The sequence below is a fragment of the Ascidiella aspersa genome, chromosome 5 (genome assembly GCF_963924565.1).
Source record: "Ascidiella aspersa chromosome 5, kaAscAspe10.2, whole genome shotgun sequence".
NCBI classification, from domain to species: Eukaryota; Metazoa; Chordata; class Ascidiacea; order Phlebobranchia; family Ascidiidae; genus Ascidiella; species Ascidiella aspersa.
In genome coordinates this window covers 33,908,698-33,921,242 of record NC_139451.1, presented here as the reverse complement: position 1 = coordinate 33,921,242, position 12,545 = coordinate 33,908,698, and the positions used below count along the sequence as shown (strand labels likewise).

The 12,545-nt window shown below is 37.2% G+C and overlaps 1 protein-coding gene across 2 annotated transcripts; it reads right to left on the bottom strand.

The window, feature by feature from the left end:
- Positions 1-302: 302 nt before the first annotated feature.
- Positions 303-8,782, bottom strand: LOC146146479 (transmembrane 9 superfamily member 1-like). 2 transcript variants are annotated; one of them, XM_083389538.1, is made up of 10 exons: positions 8,267-8,782; positions 7,086-7,234; positions 6,267-6,406; positions 5,456-5,593; positions 3,377-3,562; positions 3,141-3,250; positions 2,785-2,948; positions 2,303-2,464; positions 878-931; positions 303-811 (listed from the first exon to the last, which is right to left on the bottom strand). In XM_083389538.1, the coding sequence occupies exons 1-10, from the start codon at positions 8,741-8,743 to the stop codon at positions 634-636; spliced, it is 1,758 nt and encodes a 585-aa protein (XP_083245664.1). In that variant the 5' UTR covers positions 8,744-8,782; the 3' UTR covers positions 303-633. The 2 variants fall into 2 exon arrangements, with proteins under 2 accessions (XP_083245664.1, XP_083245663.1); XM_083389537.1 differs by having other exon boundaries at positions 5,456-5,595; positions 6,275-6,406.
- Between the last annotated feature and the right edge of the window lie 3,763 nt (positions 8,783-12,545).

The following is a 12,545-nucleotide window of genomic DNA, read 5'->3' as shown; positions in this document are numbered from 1 at the left end:
TAAATGTTGATGTTGCTTGGAGGAAGGATCTGTTGCACTCTATCTCACATCATTGCGTCAGATCTATCAAGCAACTTAGGTAGGGTTCGAACTCATGCCTTTGGGAATACGCGACCACTGCTGTACCAACTGATCTATCAGGAAACTTAAGTGGGATTCTAACTCACGCCTTTGGGAACACGAGTCAGGTCATCTGAAAACAGTAAGTAAGTAAAGTCATATTCCAACAGAGTATGCCAACATGCTTATGATAGCCTTGGGTGGTAAAGCAGAAACATTAACCGATTAAACAAGCAAAACACTTCAAGTAAATCACCATATATTTCACAAAACGCGGTAAAACATAATAGCTCTGTAATAATATCAAGAGTAAAAGCTCAAGCCTTGTGCACATAACAACTGGGATCGAGCATCTCAGGTCAGTTGCTGTAAGTTTGACCAACGCGTCAAGTGCATCGATCGGACAAATACAAAAGCAAAGCGGCGGCGTAGATTAAACGGAACACTTCTTCAACGTTTATTCAATCGAAAAACTTTCGAAGAATAAATTGTTGATTTTTCTTCGGAATTCAACTGAAATTGCCGCGCGTGGATCTTGACCGCAAACGCGTTACGTCATCACTGGTGACGTGTTCAGTCCATCTTGAGGTTGACGTAGATGTAGCGGATAAACTTAAGCGAAGCGAAGAAGGAGACTGTTCCGAGAGCAAGGAAGAAAGCGTAGCAGGTAAGCAGGGAGTACCCGAAGAACTCTGCGCTCTGCACGATTCCCGACATGTTGCTGCGACGCACGTAGAAGAACACCGCGTATCTGCAACACAAAACAACACTTGCTGCTGAAATGTTCGACCAGCGGATGGTTGTTTGGCAAACTTACATAAAAACGAAGATTCCAGTCGATCCAGCGCTGAACACAGATCTCCACCACCACCTGCAAATAAACAAAACCTTTAAAGCACATTTCCCCAACTCACAACACGCGTTTGTACTTGTAAGCATCGCAGCACACTTTTCGCATTTTCGCATTTGTGCTTTTGTACTTGCAACCACCGCAGCACACTTTTCGCATTTGTGTCTTTGTACTTGTAACCATCGCAGCACACTTTTCCGCATTTGTGTGTTTGTACCTGTAACAATCGCACTACACTTTTTGCATTTGTGCATTTGTACTTGTAAGCATCGCAGCACACTTTTCGCATTTGTGTGTTTGTACTTGTAACCATCGCAGCACACTGTTCGCATTTGTGCGTTTGTACCTGTAACAATCACACTACACTTTTTGCATTTGTGCGTTTGTACTTGTAAGCATCGCAGCACACTTTTCGCATTTATGTGTTTGTACTTGTAACAATCGCACCACACTTTTTTTGCATTTGTGCGTTTGTGTTTGTACTTGTAAGCATCGCAGCACACTTTTCGCATTTGTGTGTTTGTACTTGTAACCATTGTAGCACACTTTTCGCATTTGTGTGTTTGTATTTGTAACAATCACACTACACTTTTTGTATTTGTGAGTTTCTACTTGTAACCATCGCAGCACACTTTTCGCATTTGTGTGTTTGTACTTGTAAGCATCCCAGCACACTTTTCGCATTTGTGCTTTTGTACTTGTAACCACCGCACCATACTTTTCGCATTTGTGTCTTTGTACTTGTAACCATCAAAGCACACTTTTCGCATTTGTGTGTTTGTACCTGTAACAATCGCACTACACTTTTTGCATTTGTGTGTTTGTACCTGTAACAATCGCACTACACTTTTTGCATTTGTGTGTTTGTACCTGTAACAATCACACTACACTTTTTGCATTTGTGCATTTGTACTTGTAAGCATCGCAGCACACTTTTCACATTTGTGTGTTTGTACTTGCAGTTGTAACCATCGCAGCACACTTTTCGCATTTGTGTGTTTGTATTTGTAACAATCACACCACACTTTTTGCATTTGTGCGTTTGTACTTGTAACCATCGCAGCACACTTTTCGCATTTGTGTGTTTGTACTTGTAACCATTGTAGCACACTTTTCGCATTTGTGTGTTTGTACTTTAAGCATCGCAGCACACTTTTTTGCATTTGTGTGTTTGTACCTGTAACAATCGCACTACACTTTTTGCATTTGTGCATTTGTACTTGTAAGCATCGCACCACACTTTTTGCATTTGTGCGTTTGTACTTGTAACCGTTGTAGCACACTTTTCGCATTTGTGTGTTTGTACTTGTAAGCATCGCAGCACACTTTTCGCATTTGTGTGTTTGTACATGTAACAATCGCACTACACTTTTTGCATTTGTGCGTTTGTACCTGTAATCTTCGCTGCTGAGTTGAAAGTAAGTGAGAGCGACGGAGACGCAAGCCGACACGGAGAGTTCGATGAAAAAGACGAGCATGAGAACCCCGTAGAGCGTGTAAACCTCGCGGCCCCAAACGGTGGCGAAGATGTAGTAGAGCTCGACCGAAATGGCACTTTGTGAAAAAGTTTGCTTTAAAAAGGTGATTCCCTGGTTTAACGTCAAAACTTTTTAACAACACAGTGGTTTGTTTCAATGGTGCACGATTAATGTGTAAATATTTTCATAAATGAATAAAAAAAAATTCCAGAAATCTAAGAGCAAATTTTAAAAAGACCTGGCACACAAGTTTTAATTTTAGGGGCAAAAAATTAATCAAATTTAAATTTATTTGTTTACCCGATAAGTTTTTAATCTTTAGATTTTAAGAATTCGGTAATTCTAATCCAAAGAGCTCTAATTTTAATTGGTAGCCTGCTTTGAAGGTGGTTTTACCTGAAAGGGAGGAATCCTCCAAAAATCATGTGGCACAAAGTGTTGCGGTACCAGGGCTGCGAGGGGATTTCCCGGGCGATGTTCTTGGTCCTGCAAGGAGCGTCGAAATCTCCGGTCGTGTTTTTACCCATAATCCCTCCAATCACTGTGAGCGGGAGGCCGACCTGCCAATCAAGCAACTCGATTAACACAAAAAACTTGAAATTGAAAACGCCAGGTAAATGATCTGATCCAAGCCGATCGATCAGCAATTTAAAATACTAAGGTCAGGAAAACAACCGGTTTAACACAAACAAGAAAACTAAAAATAGTTTGACGCAGCGTGAAAATGATCTTTAAACGTTCTTGTTGCTCACCATTGCCCAAATGAAGCCGAGCAGGAGTACAGTGGTTATAGGAAGGGCTTGTGTTGATCCGTTCCACCAATGAACCGAGTTGACGACGCTCCACACAGCAAAGCAAGGTCCTACAACAACATACACACCTACTTCAATCTTTTAATAATTATTCCATCATTTGTTACTAATGCATATTGAAGCAACAAGCAAAACTTAACATATGTTTTAAAGTTATTTGTGCCCAAGAGCGCCACCTGTGAAGAGTGATGACGTCAGAATGATGTTCGCGACCCAATTTCCTCCCTGAAACTTCCGGTAGTGGGAGCTAGAGACGTAACCAGCGATGCATGACGTCAGGGCGTACAAGAGAATTGCGGCCGTGTTTATTGAACCGTGACGGTGCGCTTTGAACATTCCAAGAAGCGCCATGAGAATAATTCCTAAATAAAAACGTATTAACAGTCATTTTGTAATGGGTTAGATTACTTGGTATTTAGACCGTCCACTCGGTTACTTGTAAATAATAAAATGAACGCCCAATTGCTTGGATTTAAGACTGTCCACCCAGTTACTTGGGAATATAAAAATGATCTCCTAACTGCTTGGATTTAACACTGTCCACCAAGTTACTTGGAAATAATAAAATGTCCTCGAAATTGCTTTGAATTAAGACTGTCCACCCAGTTACTTAGAATTAATAAAATGACCTCCCAATTACTTAGATTTAAGACTGACCACCCAGTTACTTGGAAACATAAAAACGACCTCCCAATTGCTTGGAATTAAGAGTTACTGGAAATATACAAATAACCTCGCAATTGCTTTTAATTAAGACTATCCACCTAGTTACTTGGAAATAATAAAAATGACCTCCCAATTGCTTGGAATTAAGAACGTCCACCCAGTTACTCGGAAATATAAAAATGACATCCCGATTGCTTGGAATTCAGACTGTCCACCCAGTTACTTGGAAATATACAAATGACCTCCCTAATTGCTTGGAATTAAGACTGTCCACCTAGCTACTTGGAAATATAAAATGACCTCGCAATTGCTTTGAATTAAGACTATCCACCTAGTTACTTGGAAATATAAAAATGACCTCCCGATTGCTTGGAATTAAGACTGTCCACCCAGTTACTTGGACATATAAAAATGACTTCCTAATTGCTTGGAATTAAGACTGTCCACCCAGCTACTTGGAAATAATAAAATAACCTTCCAATTGCTTGGAATTACGACTGTCCACCCAGTTACCGGGAAATAATAAAATAACCTTCCACTTGCTTGGAATAAATGTTGTTGCTGAAAATTTTTAAAATGGAGCCAGGAGCGGGCTAGTTTTACTGTTTGAACAGGGGGGGTGGGTACGTAACAAAATGACGTCATAAACAGGTTAAATTAAGCAAGTATGTCTGTTACGTGTTTATAACCACGTTAAACATTTGCCATAAAGCCAAATCATAGAGTTTTTTGTTTCATTAAGTTATTTTACTTATTGACAAATAGGGGTTTAGATTAGCGCGTTTCAGCTTTCGCATAATCAAATGTATTATTGGTTGCATAATATAATATTTTAAAAGCAATTCGTCGATTGAGTTTTAGTGCGTTCGCTCGCCTCGTTGTTTCAGACTAATCTATAACTGTCAGTCTTGCGGGCAGTGTTCGCACGCTCTGCGAAACAAACCACTTAATTTTCTGGCATCTGACTCCCGCTGCAAATTAGTCTTAAATGGCCGCAGTAATCTTAAAAGAGTGCCGGCCAGTCTTATTGGCCAAATACGACGCAACTTTCGTGTTGCCCTATTGGCTATTTCTTCCTATGCGTATTGGCTATATACATGTCGTTTCTTAGCGGTTTTTCGCGCTGTGTTGAGGCGATAGCAGCGGCAATAGGCCGTGTCTGTAACAGTAACTTCGAAACAAATATAGGTTCATTAATGCTATTTGACAACCTTTTACTTCACATTGTAACAATATACTTTTGATTGGTATTTTAGTTGTGGTTTTGACAGGTAGCATATCTAGCCAGAAAACTTCGCCAACCAATGAGAACTCACACGGTTGCGACCCGCCGGGCAACTGTGGGGGGTGAGGGGCCAGGCCCCAGTACACAAGTCGCGGTAGGGCGCAACAATGCCTAACCTAAATCGAGTCTACAACGCTGCTTTAGCCTAATGCAGTTAATGTCTGTTCTAATTGGATTTTTGAGTTTAACAATTACTTTTGAGAAATTCAAAACTGGTGTAAAGCTGCGTCTTTTCAGTATTCCTGTGTTTTTTTTAAAACATATCCCCCTCATGCAACACCCCTGTATTTGTGGTGCTACTGACCGGCTCCGATCGATAGAAGTTGCGAGCCGACGCCGAGAACCGAGCAGAAGAGCGACTTGAACTTGGGGGGTCGGAACACGTCAGAGTGGATTATCTTCCAACCGTTGTCGTCGTCTCCAAAGTCTTCTTCTTCATCAACTCTGTTCAAATAAATCGTAATTAACAGCCTCGTTTGTTGCAGCATTTTTACTCCGGTGCCGACTGCATCCCAGTCACAAATGCTGATAACTATTAAGATATTTTCTTGAAAATATGTATGTATCTAAATCTTGTTTGTATAAATTATCTAAGTGGTGAAAATTATTGTTACAGATAGTTCAGTTGTGTTTAACTGCTGTTTCTTAGAGTTTTATCATGCGTCTCAAAACGGGTCTTCAGCTCAGGGTTTAAAAATGTGGTATTGTTGATATTTTATAGGACAAAACTATTTGAGTAAAACTACATTCGATCTGTTATTTGAAAACTGAAGAAGTGCTATTAACATAATTTTTAGATTGGTGGTTTGTACTGCTCAACTATTGGTTTACATTGTTTTCTAGTCAATTTTTCCCTAACAAACAGTACAGACAATGCCTGCGACCAACAGGTTGCAAACCACTGGGGCACAACTTTAAGCAAATGTTGCATCCAGTATGTTACTCGGGTTTCAAAAGTTTTCTCGCAAACATGTCGGCGGAGTAATGTCACTAAACAAAGGCGGAAACCACTAAAGGTTCAGATTTAAGTAAAACACACTTTTTGCACATTCGCACATTCGGGCAAAAGCATATAAAATGTTGTTCCCAGGCATAATATTAATTAAATATTAAACGCACACACTTGTTGTATCTTGTGAAGTCGCTTTTTAGAACCCTCGTGAGAATCACGACAACAAAAGCCATAAGAAGTGAAACCAGGATCACAGAGTTGATGATTGACAGCCAGTGGATCTCAAGTGACTTCGGGAAAAAACTATAAAATATGAAATATATTAGAGATAGACCGATATATCGGTTTACCGAAAATATCGGCCGATATTTGGCTTCTATCGATATATCGATATCTGTAAATGTGAGCTGATACTTTAGTATGAAAATATGATATAAATTTTCCTGTAGAGCAAACAAATTACCCTTTTTTTAACAAAAAAAAAATTGGGTTTTAGTATCACACCAAGTTAATATGCAAAATATTAGTTTAATAATTAATAAAGGTATGTAATCTAAAACGTTATTTGGATTTTATTTTCAATTTATTCAAATTTTGAACATTTCTTAGGTATATAAACAAAATCGGTATCGGTATCAGGTATCAGTTGACAAAATTGTAAAAAATCGGGTAACAGTATCGGTCAAAAAGTTATATCGGTCGACCCCTAGAATATATAAATCAAAAGTAGTTTCTGATATTCAGGACTGAGAAGTAAACTCGTATTTTCAGCGAGCATGACGTCATATTTCACTAAAAATCTTGAATAGCCATTAAAAAGGAGTCGGCATCTATAACCTTTACAAAATTGTCTTCCTCAGTTTATTTTTGCATCCTAAATACTTTTTCATTAATAACCTTGATAATCATAAATTAGCTTTATCAAGAAATTATGCCGCTTGCAAAAAATCTCACGCCTGAATTCCAACAGTCGCGCTCGAACCTGTAATCCTTGAGCAGCTGGTTTCGCTTGGCCGGGTCGACCTCGCTCTTGGTCCACTTGACGTCGTACTTGAAGGTGACCTTGAAGGGAGCTTCAGTGTCAAGCGAAACGGGGTCGTGACCCAAGGTCGTTACATTCGCCGACACGATCTGAAAACAAATGACAAAGATGGCGACTGGTTTATCATGTTAGGTTCAAATCATACTTGGCTTTTGCTTTAAGATCAGTGTTTCTTAACTTTTTCCGTGCTGCAGCCTTTTCAAATTACCAAACCACGGTAATGTTATTTTTATACAAGTAGCTGATAGAACAGTAAGACAACATCGAAATGTGAGTTACAATGAGCAAATAATAAATTAGAGTGATTCAACTAAATGTTTCTTAAAACAAAATGTTTCTCTTCTCTCCTTTGTGTAAAAAAAATATTAAAACTGCCTAAGCAAAGATAACTTTAGGTTAGGAGAATTAAATAAAGCAGGTAGGTGACCTACGGCCCAAAAATGTAATTATTCGGTCAATTACCTCTTTTACAAACTGGGCAAAAGGGCATTCCCCATAATTTTTGTTTATTTTAACTATCTAAATATATATTAAACACTTTGAAGTGAATTTTTTTAAACAAGTAGTTTGTTAGCGTTTTAACTTTTAAGCGAATCTTTTCAGCCTAAAGGCACCTACATAAACGGGAACTGTCAACTAAAGAGTTTCTCGCACTTTATTGCACTCCGCACTAGTTCTTGCAACCAATAATTATTAAAGTTAATTTCAAGAGTTTAACAGGCTATTTAAATTTACACCACAAACTAGATTAACAATTAGATTTATTGCGTTTCCCTATTAAAATATTTTAATGCACCTTTTTGTTGTGATCATGGATGATGCTGTTCCTCGAATTCCAAATAAAACAAACATTAATTTTGTATAAATTTAGGCGAATAAACTTTTTTCAAATGCAAAAAAATCTTAGGTCCTCCCTTGATTAACAGTTGTAAAAATGAAATGCTGAAACCACAAAAATATTCGAATGTATTCTGGCCCGCCAAGACCTTTCTGAGTTTGGGTGAGGCCTGTGATGGGAAAAGTAAGCCTAATTTATTACCTTGTAGTTGTTGTTATATCGGTTCCAATTACCCAAAATAAACGGCAAAATTGGGTTTAAATTAAGAAGCAGTGTTTATTACCTTGTCATTGTTGTATGTGAATGTGAAGGTTAGGTGATTGTAAAGGTAGAGTTTATGAACATGAGGAACCGTCAGGAAACTACTCTCTTCAAACCGACCGACAAAACTCCGCATCTGGAGGTCATCAGCTACCATCTCGAAGTAGTACAACTCCTCAACCGCTTCACGCATATGCTCAAGGTCGCTCTGCTGCATTGTGACATCACACAGCTCGTCATTGGCTGTGTCGACCTTGAACTTGACCTTGTAAGTAGAGTATGCCATCCTGTCTCCGTCGAGGACTTCCCCAAGTGTGAGCGACTTGTGCTTAATAGTGTCGGGTCGGCACACCGGCAGCGAGTAGTAGTGGTACGTCTCATGGGGGTTGAAGTACGGACCGACCTTGTTGACGAAGATCTCAACCGCGTCGCCCTCCTGGTACGTTTGCATGGCAACCACGGTTGTCACGGCAACACACAACAGGATCAGCTTGAACATGTTTCGAGTCGTTAGCAACCGAGCATTTGTTTGACAGTAATAAACCTAAACACAAAATTTCTCTTTTGAAACTTGGAAACTAGTATATTTACTAGTACATCATAAATACTTTGAGAAACTTTTTTTATTTTAACGTTATAAACTTAAAGCCCTTAATCTTGCATTATTTTTCATGTTCATGTTTTAAGGTAAATATTACAATTCAATAAAAAAAAAGGGTTTTGCAAACACAAGTATTAAATCACTAAACTTGTTTTAGTCTGCAACAGGTTATATTTAATCAGTTGCAATACAATTGTTGTGTGTTTAGACAAATGAATATTTATGCATTGAGCATTGTGCTTTGTAAGTTTTTCAAGTTTTGATTTTTCTCCCCATCCATGCTTAATACATACACACGCAAAATAGAAAAGTAAATAATGTTACCGGATTTGGGGAAGAATTAGCCTTGAACCACAAGTGGTTATAAAAAGAGACCGACCCTTTTTAGCAATATACGAGTTTGAATACGCGAAGAAAAAAAAGTTGCGAGAAAATAGTCCTATAAATACAATTGCGATTCACTGCACTAACAGTATGGAAAAGGCTATTGGCCTGGCAAGGTCGTTACCGAAATTTAAAGTGGTAACTGATCGATTTACAATATATATATGGAAGAATGAGTTAGGCCTAGAAGTTGGAAATTTAAAGTAAATGGCTTTAGCAATAAATCATATTGCAATTTTGCAGATTACAGTAGTGCAAATTTGAAATTCAGTAAATGGTCAAGCCAGGCAAATTGCTCTTCCATTCAGTATTAATAATAAGTAGCGATATAACGCGTTTTTTTAGATGTAATCCATTACTTTGTAAAAAAAACAAGAGAAAAGGGCGCTCTTTCGCTATTGTACGTAAAAATTAATAAAAAATTTTTTTTCTTTAAATGCCGCTAACTCATATTGTTTGGGTTAGGGTGCGGGTTAGCGTTTGGTTGAGGGTGGGTCAAGTTATTATTAATAATAAACATAATATTACTTGACCCACCCAAACCCTAACCCAAACAATATGCGTTGTGGTATGCGGTATTATTATTTTTTTTTGCTCAACTTTTCACGTACAATAGTGAAAGAGCGCCGAGAAAAGTAACACTGTAATTCATTTAAGCTTTTTCTGAAAAGTTGGTGCTGGTCTAATCCTGCCATCTTTTTTACAGAACGAAAAACAGGAACAAAACCAGTGACCCACTCCAACCAAAACGTAAAACACGCACTCTAACCCAATTAACGTTAGCAATATAAACATCCTGACGAAAATGTAGAAGGATTCTAGACCAGCGCCAAAAATATAACATCGTCCTATTAACTAACCCTCAGTAAATTTATCCATTATAAAAATGTCTTAAAAAAAAATTAAATTTAATCAGGTAAAGGCAAAAATTGCATTTAACTAGCTTACATGAACCTAGTAACTTCTAATATTAACAAATCACAAATAAATGTTTTCATTAAACAAAAAAATATCTGTCGTTAAATATTTAAGAAATGTAAGAAAACTAGTGAAGTGTAAAGTAGGCTTTTCTGCAAAGCAACGAAAAAATAGAATGCTTGGAACTATCAAGTCAAATCACTTAGAGAATGAAACACTAACATCGTATAAATCAATTTTTTAAGTTTTTTTTATTTGTTTTATTATAAAAACTGAGAAATTATAAGAACAAATTTAAAACCTCCTGAAAAACTTGACGTCATAAGTGCCAAACTACGTCATCTCATATGCGTAGCAGACCGTGACCTTACACGTAATGCCCAGATTTATTTTCTAAAAATAGGGACAAACTTGACCTTGGTATTTACAAAGAAGTTATTTGTGTTCAGATTAGTTTATGTAACGCCGTTGTAAAAAACAAGGCCTTGTTTCAGGGTTAGCTTATTTGAATTTAATTTTGCACTATTTATCAATTACAAGGCAATAATTTTTAAGCTCAACCTGACAGAAAGCAAAGATGAAATCAACACGAAATTATACAAAACGCAAAAAATATTTTTTTATTCCTGTGGCGTTACGGAAATCGTTACGGAAACCTTTAGAGTAAATTATTTTTTACCATAGCTACATTGTTCCGCTTAATTATAACGAGTTTAACCTACCTACTTATTAAATGGCGATTTTTCCCCTTTTATTCAAGTTTTCAATAGTTCAAAAAATAATCGTGTGTTGTGATTGTATATTTTGTTACATATCAAACATGGCTCCAATGTTATAGTTTATAGCAAGTTTATTTTCAAAATTTTCGGACGCCACAAAGTTTTATTTAAACGTCACAAAATTTCCATTTGAACGTGACGCCATAAAAGCAGCCTTGATGTTTTATGTCATTTTGTTCCAGTTTGGAGATGTGTTACTTTCAATAGAAAGACTACTTTACTAGATTATAGATAGAAAACTGCATTTTGAAAATAGTCAGTCTACAATTACATAAAAGTGAAGAAAAATAGTCGGAAAAAAGTTAATTTGTATTTTATCTAGTTTAAAGTAAAGTTTAAAAACTACCGTTTTTTTAATTATGGTTTCAAAAAAAAAGGTATTATTTATACTAAACACGGAAACATTCCGCGCGCTACGTAAAGGTGTTCCAGGTGGTAGCCTACGCAAGCTGCTTTTAGTTGTCAAACATTCTTATCGGGAAATTACTAATCATGTTGCGGTTTTAATATGTTATATTCTCTCTTTGCCATATTTAATGTCGCCAGTGGAGGTTATAGTGGGTATATTGTTTTATGACGTTAGTTAGTTAGTTAGTTAGGGGGTTGGGAAACATGGTTAGGAACCACTGGTTTAAATCTCATCAAGAAGGTGGCAGCAGTTTAGCTTCTCAAAGTGTGGTGCACGTACCACTAGTGGTGCGCGAGAGCAGCTTACAGATGCGGAGAAAATAAAAGGTGAGACACAGGACGGATGGATTCTTGCGAATCACCTTCATCTTGGATTGAATTCTGTGCGCTGCTGCAAGTTCTCTTGAATTTTGGTGGATTTGATTATCTTTCTGCGCTCTGTAAGTGATAGATTGTGTTGATTTTTGTTGGGTTTAAACGAGATCATTATTTAAAAACACAACAAGTTAATGGAGTTAAGACGTACGAGAATTTTTCAAAAAAAGATACCAATGCATTGGATTACAAACAATGGATCAGCTTCGATCCGGTGTCACCAGACAACTATGGTTTTAATTTTTTTTTTTTTTTACCAGACAACTATGGTTTTACTTCTTGGTTGGATTGAGCAAATAAGGTTCCTATAGCGGTTAAAAACAAACCACTGGTTCGCAAATACCGAAGAAAATGTTTTGTAAAAGTTTAGGTAAATTTAGAGCAACAACAAAATACATGGATTTGCATTATTTTGTTTTAATTGCGAAAACTATGCTTGAATCAATATTTTGTTTAAAAATGGCAAACGGTATTTAAAAATCGAGTTAAAGGTTTTGGGGTTATTGTTATTGTGAGGTCAGATTAAATGTCAACAATAGTCACTGTTACGTCACGAGTGGCCATTCTTTCTCTCGAGTGACAAAACAAACAAACCGCTTTGGGTCGCGGTCGTCCAAAGTTGTTGTTGTAGCCGCGTGAGCTTCGCTCGGGAAAGTATTTTCGTTCAGCGACAATTTGAAGCAGCTTTCTTCGTTTTTTTAACCGTTTCTTTCTTTCAAGTTAATCAATAGATTTACAGGAAGTAAACTTAATAATCAACTGTGAATAGTCTTTATAAAATATTAAGGAATTATACGAAAAGTATTTTTACTAGACGATGTGCGCGAGGTTACTAT

What these genes read in the sequence shown, in the direction of transcription:
- LOC146146479 (XM_083389538.1), bottom strand. Translation starts at nt 8,743, where the DNA reads ATGTTCAAGCTGATCCTGTTGTGTGTTGCCGTGACAACCGTGGTTGCC. An exon ending in CAGCTGCTCAAGGATTACAG is followed by an intron (nt 6,407 to 7,085) that starts GTTCGAGCGCGA and finishes CATATTTTATAG; the next exon opens with TTTTTTCCCGAAGTCACTTG. An exon ending in ACTGGAATCTTCGTTTTTAT is followed by an intron (nt 812 to 877) that starts GTAAGTTTGCCA and finishes TTTGTGTTGCAG; the next exon opens with ATACGCGGTGTTCTTCTACG.